Here is an 18,380-nt window from a genome sequence, read left to right as displayed (position 1 = left end):
CCGCGCCGCCCCGCGCGCCGTCCTTCCCCGAGGCCAAGCCCCGTGCGGTGTCCCTCAGCGGCTGTCCCGTGCCCCGCGCCCGGCCCGCTGCCGCGGCGCCGCCCCCCGCGCCCCGCCGCCGATGGTTCAGCCCGGTCCGGCCCCGGCGCGCGCGCACGTCCGCCCGACGCCGCCGACGCTGCCTGACGCCGCCTTACGCCAGCGGCGCAGTGGGCGGTGCCGGGGCGGGCGCGGCGGCGTCGTGAGCCTGGCTGCCCCGCGGTGAGTGTGCGCTTTTCCCGGGCCTGGCCGCGCTGCTCGCCGGCATGAGCTACGACCGCGCCATCACCGTCTTCTCGCCCGACGGCCACCTCTTCCAAGTGGAGTACGCGCAGGAGGCCGTGAAGAAGGGTTCGACCGCGGTGAGCGGCGGGCCCTGCACCCGGGCCAGGAGGCGGCCGGAAGCGGGCCGGGCCTGGGGGCGCTGCTGGGGCGCGAGGCGGCCCCGGAGCGTGGAGGGCGCGGGGAGCAGGCCAGGGCTCGGCCGAAGGGGCCAGGGAGGCCCCAGGACGTGGGGAGCACGCCTAGGAACCCACAGGGTCCGGCCTGGCCGCGTTGCTGGGGCGCGAGGAGGCCCTGGGATATGGGGGTGCCCGGGACGTGCGGGGGGCCGGAGCGGTCGTGGGCCCGACGCGGCTGTGCACATGAGGGTTTCGGGGTGGGCAGCGCGTCCCTCTGGGTCCCGGAGGCCTGGAGCGCGGCGTTGGCCGCGGGGCGGGTGGGGCCGGGTGCGTCTCATCGGGCTTTGGCCGGTGGCCGTGCTGACAGCCTGCTCTTTGTCGTCGGTTGCTTTTTGTCCGACTGGCCTTTGGAATTAGTACAGTGGCTTTAGTTGGACACAGGAGCCGCAACGTTGGTGTTGCTAAAGGAAGTGGAAAGGGACACGTTGTGCACAGTGGGTGCCCGGCTTGGGAGCGGACGGGACAGGGCAGTCTGATGGGACGCCCTCCTGGAAACGCTGCACTCTCAGCCGCGGCAATTGAGGCGGATGTTGCTGGTGACTGACGACAGGTGCCCTGCAGACTAGCAAATTAGGTGTGAGTGGTGAGCTTCAAAGTGCCACATTCTCTTCCCTTTTCGTAGCTCCAGACCGGGTATGGGTGCTTGGGTGGTGACGGCCATTTTGACCTCACCTCTGCCCGGGCGTGGAGGAGCTGGCCTCAGGAGGGCCTGGTGTGGCTGCAGCGTGTGGGCTGTGCTGATGCACCACCCTTGAGTGGAGGCTCAGGCAGTCGGCAGCAGGGCTGGCTGGTCACTGGCTGGGTGAATGTTAGGTGAGCAGGTGACTTAGGTGGCCTGTGCCCAGACAGCTCCCAGGTTAGGGCACGTTCCATGTTAGAGAAAGCAGTTGTCTTCCAGGTCCAAGTGGGCTTTGAGAACAAAGGGCGGAGGCTCTCAGGATCAGCTCTGCAGTTATGCACCCTGACTGCTCCAGGCAAGGACCTCCGCTCCCCGCCTTCCCCGCCCCCAGGCAGGGCACTGACCCACTGCCTCGTGGGCACTCTCTTTTTAAATTCATGGTGTCTTTGAGGATTTGCTTGTGGGCTGGTGATACACACGAACACAGTCATTACAGCGTTTACTCGTCACCGAGTAGTTCGGGGGATGGAGTCTGCAAATGAGGTACACGCTATGCTGTGACTTGTTTTCGTTTCTTGAGCATCTTTAGAGAGGAAGCTTCAAAATCCATCTGTGGCCTCATTCGTGTTAACACTGGATAAAGAGTCCACTGACCACCTTCCCCCAGTACCACCTCGGGCCAGCCAGGGTGGCTGGCTCTGCTTAACCCACCGGGTGTCTCTGGGCCTGGTGCCTTTGAAGGTCACCTGCTGAGAAAGCGCCTTCAAATCTGACGCTGCAGACCAGACGTTTTGGCCTCGGGGGCATTTGGCAACATGGAGACAGTGTTCATTGTCGTAGACTAGAGGGTGCTCCGGGCATCCTGGGCGGAGGACGGGGGTGGGGGGAGTGCTGCTCTGGACAAAGAACTGGTGTTGCGTTGCAGAGTGGCTGCACCCTCTGAGTCTGTTCCAGCTTGACTGAGGCTGACTGGCCGCCAGGGACTTTTTTCAATTTTTAATGCATCCTTCACCGCTGTGCAGTACTCGCCATAAAAAGAGGGCTGAGCCCAGTAATAGTTGATGCGGTGGCCTTCCACCTGGCAGGAAGTCGGCCCTCCCCACTCCTGTGCCCATGCGTGCAGCCGCAGAAGGGTGTGGCGGCCACAGGGCCCTTCACGAAGGACCGCCTGTGTGTGCGTGTTGGAAGGCCCTGCGGGGTGGCCAAGTCACTGGGCCAGAGTGTCGTGTACGCGTGCAGACACCGCTTCCTTAGCAGTAGCCGTGTTGTGGCTTAGCGTAGAGCAGCGCGCTGAAGGCACGGGAGTGGGCACCCGGTCGTGGTGCCTGGACGAGCTCTGCTGGAGTGGCCCGTTCCCATGGATGGCGGGGAGTGGTGTCCACAGCGGTGGCCCGCGGGGGTGGGAGTCACAGGACCCATTAACACCTGCTCTGGGAGCTGTGCCTGGCGGCAGGGCCACGTTGCTTTCTTAAGCGCCGTGGTGATTTCGTTGAAGGTTGGCGTCCGAGGGAGGGACATTGTCGTCCTCGGTGTGGAGAAGAAGTCCGTGGCCAAGCTGCAGGATGAGCGCACCGTGCGTAAGATCTGCGCCCTGGACGACAACGTCTGCATGGCCTTCGCAGGTGAGCTGGGGCCAGTGCTGGCTCAGCGGAGGCGGCTGGGGGCGGCCGGGGGCGGGCTTTCGGGAGGCCCGCGTGCACCCCAGGTAAACTGACGTCCTTTAAAAGCAATTGATTTGGGTCTTTCAGAAAGGACTGGCCAGTTTCTGGGTGTGGAGGCTCCCTGCCCCAGGTGGCTGAAGCACAGGCACCCCAGGACGAGGGGTCTGTGCCGGCACCTCCACCACCGCTGTCCGCACGTCACTGGGTCAGTTACAGACCCAGGCGAGGTCAGGCTCGGCACAGCCAACGGTGCCAGGGAGGCGGGGTGGGCAGGGCGTGCTGTTCTGGAACCCATTTCCTCCCTGGGCAGGTCCCGCAGACTAGAGGACCCCAGTCCACCTCAACTAACCTAGGGCTTCACTTGCCTGAGCACAAGATCAGTGTGTTTGAACGTGGTCTGACACCCAACTCTTCGTCTGTCCAGTGCTCTCAGGGGAGTTCGTGGAGGCTAACCGGGTGCACTGGTGGTCGTCCCTTGAGTGTGATGCCAGCGCCGGGTTTTCAAGGACTGGTCTTGGGGTACTTGCCCGAGGGGCACTGCTGTCCGCTTGTGTGCACTGTCTCCAGTCGTAGCGGACGTGCCGAATCTCTCTGCCGTCCCTGCAGGCCTCACCGCCGACGCGAGGATAGTCATCAACAGGGCCCGGGTGGAGTGCCAGAGCCACCGGCTGACGGTGGAGGACCCCGTCACCGTGGAGTACATCACACGCTACATCGCCAGTCTGAAGCAGGTGGGGCCCCTGCCCGTGGCTGGGCCCTGTCACAGCCCCGGCCTCTTCCCGTCCAGTGGCGCTGTCCCCTTTAGTGGCACAGGGCAGTCTGAATGCACTTAAGAGAAGTGACAGCTTCTGTCTTGCCGTTGGGGATGATCAAGGAGTTGGGAGGAGGCTGAAAGCCAGCCACATCCCGGCCAGCTGTGCAGCCAGGATGCGCGTCTGCCATGCTTCACGTGGCCTCAGTCATGCTTTATGGTGCAGTCGCGGACCCGAGCACAGCTTCCTAGGGGAAAAGGCAGGACGGCAGGAACGCAGACAGTATTGGCTCATCTTGTCGGTCATCCGAATCGCGAATGGCGGGGGGTCAAAGTCAGCCCCTGAGCCCCGCACCAGAGCGCGGCAGGGTGGCGTGCCGGTGGGCTCAGGGATCTTGCGTGCGGAGTCAGCACGTTAACACGCACCTCCTCCCGCCAGCGCTACACGCAGAGCAACGGGCGCAGGCCGTTCGGCATCTCCGCCTTGATTGTGGGTTTTGACTTCGATGGTACCCCGAGACTCTATCAGACTGACCCGTCGGGCACGTACCACGCCTGGAAGGTGAGTCCCTGGCAGAATAGACTTCGGTCCGTCTTGCCACAGTAATGAGGCCTGGGAGGCCGGCGGGAGGGCCCGGGCCTGTGCGGTTTACGTTGGCCTCATACAGATGCATGGGCACGCACACAACCCCTTTGTCCCACAAAACTTTGACTCATGTGGCGGCAGCAAAGTCGTTAAACGGTGGTGTTTGTAGGGAAAGGGCAGCGAGGTGTAAGGATACGCGGCATCACGTAAACGGCCGTGTGTCCTCAGCAATGCGGCGGGAGCAGAGCGGAGTTCTTGGCAAGAATCTGCCCCGGCTCCAAAGAGCCCCCTGTGAACAGGAGGCGCAGGGCAGGGCCCGGGGCCCAGGCCACCTCCCACCACGCTGCTCACCACAGCACCTGGGACAGGGAGTGGGCAGCCACTGGCTGGCCCACACAGGGTGTCCGTGTTCTTGGGTTGGCTCTGGATTGTCACCCCCCATGTCATGCAACACCTCTCTTTCAGGCCAACGCCATAGGCCGGGGTGCCAAGTCAGTGCGTGAATTTCTAGAGAAGAATTATACCGACGAAGCCATTGAGACGGACGACCTGACCATTAAACTGGTCATCAGGGCCCTCCTGGAAGTAAGCCCGCCTTTGAAACCTGGAGAAGACATTGAAGATGCCCAGCTGGAGTGGCATTCCTAGGGCTGGGTAGGGTGGGTGACACAGAACTGGACAAGGAAGGAGGCGGCGAGGGCGTCTCCGCTTCGCCGTCCGTGCAGGCACACGGCCGGGCAGCTAGGGCAGCAGAGGGCTTGGGCACTTGCCCAGGAGCCCAGCTCACAGCCACCCCTAGCCCTCCCGATCCTCAAGCTGCTGCTGGTCAGGAATGAGGAGCACCAGGGGGAAGGGTGGGGTGACCTGGGCTTGATCAAGACCTTGGAAGTGCTGGCAGGCGACGCCAGAGGCAGAGGGCCTAGTGGACAGTGCAGATCGCCGGAAAGCCTGCGCACGGAGGGGCAGGCAGGGCACAGCTGCTCTGCAGGAGAAAGGACAGGGGACCCAGCCCAAGTCTGAATGCCAAGAGGTGACAGGACGGAGCACAGCTATCCCAGAGCTCTGGGTGCTCGCACTCGAGCGTGTGCCAGTGCTGGGTTCAGGGCCGTGCCACTGCTCAAGGCACTTGGCAGAGCTTCTTGGTCTCGAGCTGGGAAACGGTGTCTGATGCTCTTCTCTCCCCCTAAGGTGGTTCAGTCCGGTGGCAAAAACATTGAGCTGGCGATCATGAGGCGAGACCAGCCCCTCAAGGTACTGGCCGCACCCGCTGCGGCCTCTGCAGGGATCCGCGGCGGGGGGTTGGGGGTGGGGTGCAAGCTCTGGGCTGGCTGCTGCGGCCTTGGCACCAGGTGCTTGGTTCTTTCAAGGCTCCCCGCAGACCGGCCTCTGTCCCCTTGGCCCCCCAAAGCTGTCCCCAGCTGTGGGGTTGCTTCTACCTTCTGGTGATCACCTGCCAAGGAGTGCCCCTCGGGCCGCTCACCTGGCTTGGAGGCTAACCTTGAACTCTCTCTGGTAGATTTTAAATCCTGAGGAAATTGAGAAATATGTGGCTGAAATTGAAAAAGAGAAAGAAGAAAACGAAAAGAAGAAACAGAAGAAAGCGTCGTGATGGCCTCGCCGGCCGGTTTTTAATGCAAATCATGGAGGATTCTACACAAGGCATTTCCATTCCGCTCATCAGTGCACCCAGGCGTCCCGCAATAAACTTGTTTTTTAACCTTTTTTTTAGAGAATGTGTGTCTTTTGGGGGTAATGGCAACTCTTGAGGAAATGGAGTCTTCCTCTCTGCTCATCTCTGCCTGTTCTCCTTAGTGGGGTTTTCCCCCCGTTCCTGTTGCCAGGCTCCAAGACGACAGTGTGTGGGGTCCCGCGGCTCGGAGTCCAAGTGCACGGGTGCTGCTGGAGACCAACGGACGCAGAGACGCAGGACACGGCGTCGACAGCACGGACTGGGAACCCTGCAGCCGCGTTCACAGCTCTGTTTCTGGGCTGCGTAGACAAAGTCTTAACAGTTCTCATGTTTTCTGTTTCCCGTAACTTCTGGTGCTGGCTGATCCGGGCCCTCACCGTTTAGCTAGAAGGCTGCCTGTGGAAGGGGCCTATAAACCATCTCTGCTGCTTCGCACGAGGCCCAGCTGGCGGGCTGGTGCGGTGGTGGCCCTGGGTCCTGGGCCAGTTCCCTCAGAACCACGCCACGATTCTGGGCCTTCCTCCTCGGTCTCCAGCCTCTATTCCGGGTTCTCAGTTAACAGCACCTACGTACCCACTTCTAAAAGGGGGTCCAGAGGCCGATACCTAAGCACGGCGTAAAATGTGTAATTGTCAAAAAGTTTTCAGTTTAAGACTTTAAGGGCGAGGTCAGTCATAGGTGGTAACTATGACTTGACGACTAAGAATTTCGGCGGAGGCAATACTTAGACCAATTGCAGAGTTGCCTGAGGTTTAGACCGTCCGCTCTGGCTGCGTGCATCAATCATGGACGCTATGGGAGGGCTCCTTTTATGGGTCAAAGACAGTAACTGCCAATAAAAAGGAAGGTTGCCAAGACTGTTCAAATCCTGAAACTGACAGCCAGACCCAGACTTTAAAAGGCCAACCGCCCGCCAGTGGGTCCTGCTCTGGGCCCCACAATCGCAGACAGGCAGAAGGGAGCTGGCTGGGGGGGGCTTCTAGTTGCCCAGAAACCCATTTCAGTGGGAGTGGGTGCTTCGCATCTGAAACCAGCCATCTTTGGTTTGCCACGTGGGCCTGGGGTCCGCCCTGTAGCAGCTGCTGAGGCAACAAGAACACGGGTGCTCCGGGGAGCTCAGAGGCCAAGCGGGGGAGACGGGGCCGCATCTGCAGCAGGTTCACCTGCGAACCGAGTTCGTAGAATTTTATGTCCAAAGCGTGCGGAGAGCAGAGCCGCTCGCCCCGTGAGGCGGCCCCCAGCGAACGCTGCCCTGCACTTCAATCAGACCAGCCGGGGTCGTCTGCTTCGAGAGCCCCAGAGGTCCCCCCGAGTCCGACCAGCTCGGGGCCTGATGGCACCCGCCTGGGGCAGCCGTGCTGGGCATGGTGGGATTTGGGCAGAGTCAACAGCACTATTTACTTTCAGAGCAGAGAGGAAAGTTTTAAAGGTTTGTGTGTTTATTTATAAGTACAATTTACAGTACTCCAACAGAGCAGCCCCGTTGCTACGTTCTAATTCTTAGTTAGCCAGGAAGTCCTACAAAAATAAACCCAAGCTTTTACAGTAACTTAATACAGAACCAAACCTTACAGCTACTCGAGGGGGTTTAGTCTCCAAGGTGCTCGTGTTCAACACGACGCCGTCAGGGACGCATGCTTACACTGAAGGGCTGGCCCACCTACCCATGCAGCGTGGATTAGGATTCCCACCCTCCCTCCACCCCTGTAAAACAAAAACACAACTATTTACAGCTCAGGAATATGCTCTCGGTCAACCGACCTTGCAAGAAAGACTGGCTTGTTTCCAAGTGGCTGAGACACTGAACAGTGGCTGACCCAGGTCAGGGGCTGGCAGGGACGTGGCAGAAACAACGGGGACACCCCAAGGGGGCTTGTCCTGGGCTCCCACCTGATCCCAATTCCCATGGAAGATGGGCTCTGAGCAACGCTCTGCTCCTAGCTCATGTTAAGGGCCCCTCTTATGCACCCCCAGCCTGCCACCCTACCGGCCCCCAAAACTGACACCACCATCTGGACACCAGGGTGCCTGGTTTGCTTCTACAACATGATCTGCGGGACACCCCACTTTCCCTGTCCTAGACCCACCCACCCCCTCACCCCTGCGCTGGCCCTGCCTGGCTCCTGAGACCCCACCTGGCACGGGGGTGCCAGGCCAGCAACACCAGGGGCCAGCTGGATTACAGAGCCGCGCCCGGCTGCCACACTGCCCAAGGAGATTTGGTTCCACTTTCAAAGTCAAAGCGGCCAAAAAAAAGTCACGAAATGAGAATCGAGCTTTCGTTCTAGAAACCTCTTTGCAAAATACCAAAACCTTAGATTACACTGTGTGCAAGTAAGAACAAAAGATCTTGACGCCCCGGAGAGGCTTCCCATAAACACTTCCCCAAAACAAGTGGTTCCAACTCAGACCACGTCCAAGTCGCGTGAAGTCCAGAACAAAAGTAGCACGTGGGAATTCTGCAAACAGTAAACAGAGGGGCCCAGCGTCTCCCATCAGTGCGGTGTCCTCCGTGGCCCTCACACAGATTCGTCTCCGCTGCTTCAGCAGGAGCCTGCAAGGGGACAGACACCGAGTAAGCGCGAGGCCCATGGTGTTCTGCAGCGCCCCAGCCCAAGCCAGGCACTGTGGCCTAAGTAACAAGCAGGAGCGGCTCACCCTGCCCCTCCCTTCCCCCTCAGACCAGAGCTTCCCAGACAGTCCCATCACAAGCCACTGTGAAAGCCATTAGGACACCGCTCCAGCTCCCACTCACCCGACTGGGGCGGGTCAGCACCATAACCCATTCTCGGCTGGGGTCCTCGGGGGCACACACATCACCCGGGTCCTCATTCGGGCAGTGCGACCCCGGCTTGTGACAGGCTCTCCTTCTTGACCCGCCCCTACCCTGGTGATGGCACCCAGCAACCCACTGTGGCCTGGGCCCCTCCCCAGGGCTGGGTTCCACTGGCCGGCGCGGGGCCTGGGGCCCGCCGTCCCTAAGAGCCCGCTGGGTGATTCGGCCTGGCCTTGAACCTCGAGGCGTCCCTTCTCACTGCACACCAGAGCCGGCCGCTCCCTGGCTCACAGCGTGACTCACAGCTCCTCCTGATGAGGCTCCCATCCCACGTCCTCCCCACAGAAGACCTGGAGGGTCCCCTCACTCACCTCTGGCTGCCCCCTCACACTCTGCCCGTCCCAGCTCGGTGGGAAGTAGGGTTGCGCCGGGTCGTACCGGTGCCCCTGCCCCCTCGCAATCCGCCCCGGAAACCGCGGCCACGGAGAAACCTTCCCGACACCCCGAAGGTCTCCGTGTTGAGCTTCCTCTCCTCGGCCCATGTGGTCCTCCTGGAACTGAACCAGACAAGAGGCATGAGTCAGGCAGCCGGGGCACCCACTCCCAGCCTCCCGGGCCAGGAGGAGGAACTTCCAGTCACTGGAAGCCAGCAGAGGGGCGACCCAGCCAGGACTCTGCAGCACGAGACCCAACACTACCAATGTCCCCAGCCACGTCAACCAGGCCTGTCCTGAGAAATGGGCTGCTATGCACAAAACCCGCACAGCTTTGTCACTGAAGGCAAGCACATGACCCTGATGTGCTCCAAACGAAGCCTTCACTGTGTGCCAAGCCCAGTGCCCACTGGGCTCCAAAACCTGGAGATCATGGTCCCCTCTGTCCAAACAAGCTTCTCCTGGATGACAAGGGGGTTGGGGACAGGGTCCCTAAGAATATGCTTGTTTTAGGGGTAGTGGGGACAGAGCACCAGCACCCTACACTGTTCCAGCATCCTCGTGCCACCTCGGTATGCTGCCGACACCCCCGTGTACCTCCTGCGAGGACCCCGTATCTGTTTATGGGCCCCACATCCTCAGCCGAGCTGCTGCCAAGCCACCCCAAAGAGCCACCTGGTCTAAAGACACAGCAGAAACCCCTGGCCAACGGCCCAAGTCTGCCGCCACCCTCATATCCCACCAGCAACCCCCACCACCTCCGTATCAGCTACGTGCAGAAGCCAAGCTTCCCCCCACCCCGCCCCGCAACACTGGGAAAACCTCCGCGGTGGCCCGTGGCCGCGCTCACTAAAGACATGGCAAGATGCCCGACAGCACCCTGCAGCGCTCAGGGTGACCCCGCTGTCTGGGAAAGCCTCCTCACTCGCTCACGCTCGGAGTCCTCAGCACGCTCCTGCCTGACCCCCGCCCTGCACGCCCATGTGCTTCTCCCCAGGGCATCTGTACCTTATAACGTGTGTGTCCTCTCCCACCTACCTCCCCCCGCCAGGACGCCTAGGCATGGGGGGTAGGCTCTCCTGGCTCGTTTCTGCTGCACCCTCAGTACCCGGCACAGTGTGCCCGGCCCCGTCTGCAGAACGGACAGATCCGAGTGTCTACCCCACTCGTTCTGTTTCTCTTATTGTCCAACGTGTCCAGGGGACACCACCGGAGCACCGGCTACTGGTGCTAAAAACAAAGCCCACAACGGGGTCACCAGCCCCAAGCAGTCAGGTGAAAAAAAAGGCCCAGGACACAACACTCTCACAAGTTGCCTCAGGGAGCAAGGGCCTCAGGCCACCAGGGTCAGCTGGGGACAGGAAGCATCACGGCAAGTGTGAGAGGGGCTGACAAGATCTGCCTGCGCTGAGGTGAGTGCATCTTCGGGAGCACGCCGGGCTCAGACCCCCGAGGCGGAGCGCATCTCCCGCCAGCCCCTCGGGGTCTCCCTCGCCGCCCCCCGGGCCCTCCGACCTGGTCTTGAGTTCAGAGGAGATATTGTCGAAGAAGGACTTGGACTTGTCGTAGTAGCAGTTGGGCCCCAGGTGGTCCTCCTCGGCTGGCACCTCGTCACTCTGGGTCACCAGTGTCGGGTCCTTCTCCTCCCCTTTCTCCACTTTGTCATCTGCACAGAGAAGAACACCCCAGGATGCTGGGCCGCAGACAAAGCACCTTTCTACCAGGCAGGCCCTCGCAGGCCCGCTCCGCAGCTGTCCTCAGGCCTTGGTGACATGCTGCCAAGAGTGCTCTGTGCTAAGTGGCATCTCTGCTTCTGGCTCCTGTTGGCCCTGTCCCTGGGCCATGCCATCCAATGCACTGTCACTCTGACACTGGCCACCATGTCAGCAGCCCCGCCCTCACGCCACGGCGCCAGCGTCTCCCTGATCCATTCTACGGACAATGCTCGGGAGGACAACCACCACCTTCCAGGAACGAGTCAGACCTTTAAAATTCAGTTTCTTCTTAAACTCCTTGTCCAGCTCCTCACGGTTGAACTGGGCGTTTGCACTCTCAAAATCAAAGTCGCCTTCGAACTTGATGGTATTCTCCTTGACGTGAGTTGGGCGGCTTTGCCCCCTGGAGCGATTCCTGGTTCGTCTATTCCCTGAGAGAAACGACAGTCATGGCTGATGAGCCCTCCAGCCGACGTTCGTCAGGGTGACAGAGGGGACAGAGCATCCCGAGGCGGCCCCAGACAGAAGCAGGCACAGCGCAGGCAGAGTGCACCGGGGTGGCTCGCGGGCCCAGAGCACAGGTGGCGGCAGCTGTTACCTGATCTCCTCCTCTGGGGCCTTCTGTTTTCGTCGTTCACCTGCCCTTGAGTTTGCACTGTGGCCGGCTGGGCTACATCTAAGGCGCAAAAGGGAAGATTAAGGAAAGCAGCTGCGGGAGCGGAAGCCGGAGCCAGAAAGGCAGCGCGGGGCACATGGCGGGGCCTGCTCTGCAGGAGCTCGCGGCGTTTAGAATGGGGGCTGGGCTGTTTTTTAAAAAGATCCCCCCGGAACGCAGGATGCCCAGCAAGGACAGGGAGCACACCCCAGGGGCACAAGCGTGTCAGTACCGCTGGCGCTCTTGCTGCCTGGCGGGGTCGGGCGCCCGTTGAGCTGCATCCCCACTGGGCCCTTGCCGGGCGACGGCTTCCTGGCATTCAGGTTATCGAGGGAACCGGTCTGGACAGCCTGCTCCACCATGGGGCTCTTGCCGACGGGGGCAGATGGAAAACCAGCTCCTGAGTCGGGGAGAGGATGAGGCTTTAAGACAGGGAGGAGGAGCGAGCCTCGCACCCAGCAGACATTTCGCTTCTGGCCGGCATGTCGGGCAGAAAATAGGGGGTCCACTCTGCGCCTGGGCCGAGCCCCCCGGCGGTGACAAGGCCAGCTCAGCCCATGCTCCCCGTTAGGGAACCCCAAAGGAAAAACACCGGGCCACAAATGAGCACCTCACAGGCAGCCTAGAAACGGCTTTCTGAAAACCTCAGGCTCTGACCCCCCAGGGGGTCTGGAGGCCCCAGGACACCGGTGAATTCTTGATCTGGGAACGTATTTCGTGCCGGTTCAGGCTGGGCGAGAACCACCTCAGTCTGAGATTACCCAGAAAAAACAATTGTCTGCCTTTTAAGTTAAAATCTAGAACACTGTCACTTTTGCTTAAGGCACAATAAAACCAAAACGGATGAAGCAGTAAAAGCTGAGCAGAGAGAAATAACAGCCTGCGCTGCTCTCGAGGGCCGAGGCTCATCACAGGGAAATGAAGGCTTCCAGGCTGCCTCAAGCACAGCAGACGACGAACGCTCCAGCGGGCCTCCCAGGGGGCCCTCTGAAGCAGGAGGAGGAAAGACAGGGCGCTATGCACAGCAGACCCCGCCTCCAAGTGCCTGCTGGCCACGTGGGGCTAGGCAGGGGTGTGCAGAGGTTAGAGACAGAAGATGGGCCCTGACCACAAGGTAGCAAGCACGTGGGGGTGCCCAACACAAATGAAGACTGGATGTTTCATTTTCCACACGGGACAGAAACTAGACAAATGACTGTGACAAATTCCCTGTCACCAGATCAAAGCACTCCCAGGACCAGCTGCAGCAGCCTTCAAAGTGATACCTGCAAGTGTCCTCTGTGACAGATATACATCCAGACCCCTTTCTCTGGCTTGTCACCTCTCTCAGTATGGCCTTCCCTGAGCTACACAGCTCCCAACTGCTTTTTGCTCACACTACGACTGCCGGGGACAAGAACCTGGTCCCCTCTGCTTTTTGTCACACCAGTGCAGTTAGAGCCACCTTGCCCTGCGAGCCATTTTATGTTGCTGGTACTAAAAATGATGAACCATCCGGTGTAATTACCAAACAGGGAGAGAACATCACTGCTCTGCACCCCACTGCACTGGCATCTGTGCAGGGCACAGAGCGACGCAGGCAGCGACAGACCAGCAGTGGCTGCGCCACAGGCGCCCCTGCCGCCTGGGACCAGGTCCCTGCAGGGGTGAGGGCAGGGCTCTGCCTCCGATGGCCATGCATGTGGATTTCAGACCTCCGGTGAAACACGATCAGGAAAGGCCAAAAGACGCTCCCAGGTGCTGCCACTGGGCAGACAGGGATGCAGACCAGCGTTAACAAGCCAGGCATCGAGCCCGTACCGTTCACATGGCAACAGCTCAGGGCATTCACCTTATTTTAAAGTAGCCTTATTATACAAAGACAGCTGAGGCCCCGATTTTGATGGACGAGGGATGTGAGTCGCTCAGGGGTGTTCCCCAGCAATGCAGACCGTAGGCGGGACCAGCAGAAACCCCTGGGGAAGCGGCCTCCCGTGCACAGGGCCGTTTCCCACACATGGCAGGTGCAGTACAGGTCCGGACAGACCCTGGACTCAGGGAGAGCAAGCAGAGTGCTTCCCCGGTTCTTGCTAATCCTCCGTTAACACTGAGAGTTAGTTAGGTTAGGACTCTGTTGAACCGAAGAGAAGCAGCTTAACTGACCCACTGGCTTAGCAAACTGTCTGCTACGGCTACTGCCACTCTGGTCTACTGGTTCCCCCTCGCGCTTAGGATGGCTTGCAAGACAGCATGCAGTTCTCCGAGACTGCTGTTACCCTTGGAAGCGAGCTGGTGTGGCTCTGAGCACAGGTCGGGCTCTGAAACGGGCTGTGGAGATGGAGAGGAGCTAGGGCTGGAGGCTGCGGCCGAGGCCGGCGGGCTGGCCAGCTTGTCTAAAGGAGGAGAAAGGAGAAAGAGCACAAAGAAAGAGTGCGGATGAGTAACGAGGAACCGGCCCCGCGTCCCGCAGGCTCAGGACGAGCCCAGCATCTCGCGGGACTCCGCTCACACCAGCCCATTCCAGAAACAGGAAGCCAGGCGGAGGGCGCTGCCATGCTAGCGGCAGTGGCGGCAAGCAAGACGTGATTTTCAGAGCCAGGTGACCCAGAGGACTGTCTAGGGCCCGCTCACGCCCACTCCTGGAGGAGCAAGGTGGCTGGTCCCTGCTGACTCGACCCCGGGGCTTGGGGTCTGGCTGCATCGCAAGCTTGGGCCGGGTCCGGCGGACCCTCCCCCACAGGTGTGGGGGACCCTTACTCCAAGCTTAAGCAACCCGGGGAAACTGAACCGTTAAGCGAAGCGTTGCCAGCAGAACGATAAAGGACGTGACACGTGGGTGGTGTATTTAACTTATACTTAGAGACTGGAAAAGGTGCACGCAGCAAGAACTCATCCGTGATTACACCTGTCAGTCATTACGTCTCTCAAGTAGATGCACCGTCACTGTCACCCAGGATCAGACTGACATTCGATGCACGCTGACGCGTCTGCTCCGAAACGGACTGCTGCCTCTCGTGCGCTCGGCCGAGCAGTCGTGAAACGTTCCAACTAGGGAAGCTGCACCGAGCACCATACTAAGTGGGCCCTATGAGCTGAACGTGGCGAGAGCAGTGACCCCCATCAGGACCCGTGGCCCTGCTTCCTAGCGGTCCCAGCACAGGCAGTTTACCAAAGAGACACAGATCACTCACCTAGACCCAAGGATGCTGCATACTGCTGGCTAAGCAGGGAGCTGGCGGCCAGCTGGCTGTAGGGCGGCATCCCTCTGAAGGGGCTGTAAGGCACGTGTGGCTGGAAGGAGGAGGCCGAGCCCAGGGAAGACTGAGCGAGGAGACACACAGGTGAGAGCAGTGCAAGGCCCTCCCGTCGCCCTGAGCCTGGGGAGCACTGCTCAGAATGGGAACGGCAGCGGACCTGCCAGCCTGCGTGCCTGGAGGCCTGGCAGCACTCAGTGGGCTCAAAGCCGCCTTTCCCACAGTTCATCGCCAGCCCCACCTGTCCAGGTAATTCTCATGACCTTCTCCTAACTCAAGCCGTCCAATGGCTCCCCACTGCCTGCCATCAGGTGGTCTAGGCTTTTTAAGGGGACAGAGATGCTATCCTTGGCTTTGCCCTGAACTACCTGCAGCTCCCCAGGCCTCCCTCCTCCCTCTGCTGCTGTGCCCTCAGGTGCACTGCTGCCTGTGCCCTGGAGCCCACCCATGGCACGTTCAGCCCCAGGATAAGCTGCCCAGGAGCCCATGAGTACGGAAGTCCCAAGTCCGGAGGACGCTAGCCCGGGTTCCCTGGTGAACCTAGCCAAGACACAGCGCGACACCACAGCACTGCAACTAAGCATCCCGGCAGAGCCAAGAGAGCAGGTCCTGCCGTCCCCCTGCGAGCATCTTACGCCAATCATACCGTGCCACTGGGACTGAGACTGGCCAGAAACTAAGGCCAGACACGACTCCCCCAGCACCCACACATTCTTCCTCCCCGCCTCTCTCACGCACAGACGTGCACGCACACACCCTGGCCTCACTCTCTAGAACACGCTGCTGCTACGGGAATTAAAGCCTCCACAACACTGACGGCCCAGACGAAGATTAACAACTTCCCATGGAAAGGCCCCTCCCGAGTTGAGCTCCCCGGCCACACGGATGACACCGACACCCACTGGAAAGCAGCAGCTCCCAGGAGCGTGCCCGCACAGGAGCACAGCCCCACACTTACTTGGACGATCGCGGGGTCCTGAGGGAGTGTGTGCTGAGCTTTCGGGGGCTCACACACGGTGATGTCCTTGATGTCACTTCCCCGGAAAATGATGTACTCATAAATCTCCTCTCTCGGAGGGGCAGGCCTGTCTGTGGGACGGTCTTCAGTACCGAAGGACCTCACTTAGGGTGGAGAAAAACCGTTACGCCGTCGTCCTCGGCCAAGGGCCTTCTACCAACCCTCTCCTCCCGCAGCCCCCGCGTGTCCCAACAGGTAAGTGGCCTCGGCTCCAATTTCTGTATTTCAACTACTCCAACCCTTTCCCATGGAAAACGCCTACAAGAGCCCAGTCGGCAAAGCTCCAGAAAGTTCTAGGTCTCATACGACAGGGAACGACGTGCAAGCCTGGCAGTCTCGTGAAGCAGGACGTCCTTGGGTGCGAACACGGAAGGCCCACTGGCCGCGGGACGGGGTCTGCTCTGCAGAGAGCCTCCGTCCCCGTGTGACTCAGCCGAGTAAAGGCCCCCGACGGCCACTGAAACCTCAGGACACAGCACCCGGGGAGTCTGCTTTTTTAGGAGAGAGACCAACAGGCTGACGGTCGCCTCCGCCCTCTCACCCACAACCAGCCGGGAGGTGTCAGAGAAACGACGAGAAGGGGCTCAGAACCGGCCCACGCCACCAGCTTCTGCGTCTACCAAGGGTCCCCACCCCACAGCAGGGCTCGAGGAGCCCCAGCAAGTCGCACCCTCTCAGGTGTCCTTCTCAGGTGTCGGGCAGAGCTGGGCCAGCAGCAGCTCCTCGCCCACCTGAACGTAACTCCTGCTGAGGACCCGGGACTACTCTGGCCTGTTTCTCCAACTGGGATCTCAAGTCAAACGAGACTAAGTGACAAGGGCACACGTGAACGCACATCTCGTGACACTGCACCAGCTCCTGGAGCAGTGTGGCCTGCCTACCCGAGAACTCCGGCACTACGCTCGAAGAGACATTCCCGAGTCTGGAATGCCTGTGTCCCCAAGGCCGGGTTCCCTCTGACAAGCAGCACTTAAGCTGTGTTCCAACATTTAAGGCCCCGTCTGGCCTCTCGAGCCTAACCAGACCCATCAAACAAACAGGCCTCCTGCAGACCAGGCAGCACTGAGCACTTCTCCCTAGGAGGCAGAGGACGGACACTCGCCATCTTTCCTAGAGGATGAAGACAAAGAAACTTTGGGGCCACCCCCTGCCTCCACAAGCCCAGTAAAGATTCGGGGCTAGTTTAGAACCAGACTCCAGCCACCTTCTTCTAACTCTCTCGGGGACTTCTGTGTGGTCACCAGTGGCTACAGGCAGGGACCTGTCACAAAGAGAGAACCCTTGGGCTGAACGTCTGGGCCGGGGCAGGCAAGCGCTTCACGCCGGGCAGCGAGCTGCCGACGGGGGCTCCGATCCCGGCAGGAAGTTCCGTTAAAACGTGGCATTTGTTCAGGCTCAAGGCCCCAGCCGCTTAATGGATTCCAGAAGGTCTTGCAGGAGCCGAGTTTTCTCACTCCCAGCCTCGTGGGGAGGCCCCGGGGAGACGCGGGCCCCTCGCCCCGCCCTCGCAGGGAGGGGGCTCGGCGCGCAGGCCGCCCCGCCGCCAGGTGGGGAGGACGCAGCCCAGCGACCGCGACCCCCACCTGCAGAGGTGGCTACGCGCTGGAGGGGGAGGTGTCGCGGGAGCCGGACCCTCCCCCACCTCCCCGCCCCACCCCCGGGCTGGGCGGGCCCGTCGCACACAATACCGCCGGGGCAGACCATTGTGTGGGCCCAGCCCCGGGGGGCCGGGCGGCGCGGGGGGTGCCGGGGCGCCCCGAGGGGCCGCGGGAGGGGCCGCCCGGGGCCGGGGTACCGCGAGGGGCGCCCCAGGGGTGCGGCGGCGCCGAGGCCCGGGCGCCCCGGGGGCGGGGTGCGGACGGGCGGTTGGGGCGGCCGCGGGCCGCTACCTTTGGCGAGCGCCACGGTGGAGTTGTCCGTGTCGATGGTGTACAGGATGCCCTCGTAGCGGATCTGCGCCTTGGAGATGAGGCTGATCTTGCTGCCCAGGTACGGGGTGCCCGACGAGCCGCTCATGGCGACGGCCGCCCGCCCGGGCCGCTCACCGCCGCGCGGTCGCCTCGCCGTCCGCTGCGCCGCCGCTGCCTCCGCCTCGGCGCCGCCTCACCGCCGACCGAGGGGCTCGCGCGGGGACCAGCGAGCGAGCGGCGGCGCGCGGCCGGGGTCTCTGAGGAGAGCGCGGGGGAGGAGGGGCCGCTGCAGCCACATCCGGGGCCTCGCGCCGCCACGCCCCGTCCTCGCACGCTCGCCTCCCATTGGCTCGCCGCGCCGGCCTCCCTTTAAATATGGCCGCACCGCCCGCCCAGGGGCGGGCCCACGCTCCGCGCCTGCGCAGCGAGCGCCGCCGGCTCGAGCAGGTTTCCCCGGCTCTCCGCCCCCCTCCTTGTGGGCTCCCGGCAGGCCCCGCGCGGGGTGGGAGCTCGAGCCTCGGCGGGGCGGGCGGAGATGGGGGCGGAGCCCCAGGACTCGCCTGTCGCGCGTGTCGGCCCCGCCCCGGCCCCGGCGCCGCGAGCTAGTACGCTGCGTAGTCCCCCTCCGCGTGGCCTCAGTTCCCCTCCACATTAGCGTGCCGGGACAGCTTCTCCCGCCTTGGAAGGGGACCTGCTGGCCGGGGCGCGTCCCGGCCCTTCCCTTCCCCAGCTCGGGCGGTCCGAGGTTCCTGCCCGCGGGGCAAAGGCGGGGCCGCGGTGGGGGGGGGTTCCTTGCTCCGCGAGGTGAAGGCGGGAGCCCCTGTCCTGGGAG

At 61.7% G+C, this 18,380-nt stretch overlaps 2 protein-coding genes across 4 annotated transcripts; one reads left to right on the top strand and one right to left on the bottom strand.

Annotated features, from left to right (window-relative positions):
- Positions 1 to 207: 207 nt before the first annotated feature.
- Positions 208 to 5,839, top strand: PSMA7 (proteasome 20S subunit alpha 7). The gene is made up of 7 exons (XM_039864758.1): positions 208 to 401; positions 2,615 to 2,741; positions 3,387 to 3,511; positions 3,971 to 4,093; positions 4,583 to 4,702; positions 5,306 to 5,368; positions 5,634 to 5,839. The coding sequence occupies exons 1-7, from the start codon at positions 306 to 308 to the stop codon at positions 5,724 to 5,726; spliced, it is 747 nt and encodes a 248-aa protein (XP_039720692.1). The 5' UTR covers positions 208 to 305; the 3' UTR covers positions 5,727 to 5,839.
- A 1,384-nt stretch (positions 5,840 to 7,223) lies between these two features.
- Positions 7,224 to 17,824, bottom strand: LSM14B (LSM family member 14B). Of its 3 annotated transcripts, XM_039864751.1 has the most exons (10): positions 17,528 to 17,820; positions 15,579 to 15,742; positions 14,558 to 14,687; positions 13,643 to 13,759; positions 11,620 to 11,787; positions 11,331 to 11,408; positions 11,002 to 11,163; positions 10,533 to 10,683; positions 8,955 to 9,140; positions 7,224 to 8,361 (listed from the first exon to the last, which is right to left on the bottom strand). In XM_039864751.1, exons 1-9 carry the CDS (start codon positions 17,652 to 17,654, stop codon positions 8,969 to 8,971), a joined length of 1,269 nt encoding a protein of 422 aa, XP_039720685.1. In that variant the 5' UTR covers positions 17,655 to 17,820; the 3' UTR covers positions 7,224 to 8,361; positions 8,955 to 8,968. The 3 variants fall into 3 exon arrangements, with proteins under 3 accessions (XP_039720685.1, XP_039720686.1, XP_039720687.1); XM_039864752.1 differs by lacking the exon at positions 11,331 to 11,408 and having other exon boundaries at positions 17,528 to 17,824; XM_039864753.1 differs by lacking the exon at positions 13,643 to 13,759.
- Between the last annotated feature and the right edge of the window lie 556 nt (positions 17,825 to 18,380).

This window comes from Pteropus medius, unplaced genomic scaffold (assembly GCF_902729225.1).
Source record: "Pteropus medius unplaced genomic scaffold, Ma_sr-lr_union100, whole genome shotgun sequence".
NCBI lineage: Eukaryota > Metazoa > Chordata > Mammalia > Chiroptera > Pteropodidae > Pteropus > Pteropus medius.
Note: the sequence above shows the minus strand (reverse complement) of the source record. Positions and strands in the feature narration are given on the sequence as shown.

What these genes read in the sequence shown, in the direction of transcription:
- LSM14B (XM_039864751.1), bottom strand. Translation starts at nt 17,654, where the DNA reads ATGAGCGGCTCGTCGGGCACCCCGTACCTGGGCAGCAAGATCAGCCTC. An exon ending in CACCGTGGCGCTCGCCAAAG is followed by an intron (nt 15,743 to 17,527) that starts GTAGCGGCCCGC and finishes CTCCACCCTAAG; the next exon opens with TGAGGTCCTTCGGTACTGAA. An exon ending in GAAGAAACTGAATTTTAAAG is followed by an intron (nt 10,684 to 11,001) that starts GTCTGACTCGTT and finishes TTCTCTGTGCAG; the next exon opens with ATGACAAAGTGGAGAAAGGG.
- PSMA7 (XM_039864758.1), top strand. Translation starts at nt 306, where the DNA reads ATGAGCTACGACCGCGCCATCACCGTCTTCTCGCCCGACGGCCACCTC. An exon ending in TGAAGAAGGGTTCGACCGCG is followed by an intron (nt 402 to 2,614) that starts GTGAGCGGCGGG and finishes ATTTCGTTGAAG; the next exon opens with GTTGGCGTCCGAGGGAGGGA. An exon ending in TCATCAGGGCCCTCCTGGAA is followed by an intron (nt 4,703 to 5,305) that starts GTAAGCCCGCCT and finishes TCTCCCCCTAAG; the next exon opens with GTGGTTCAGTCCGGTGGCAA.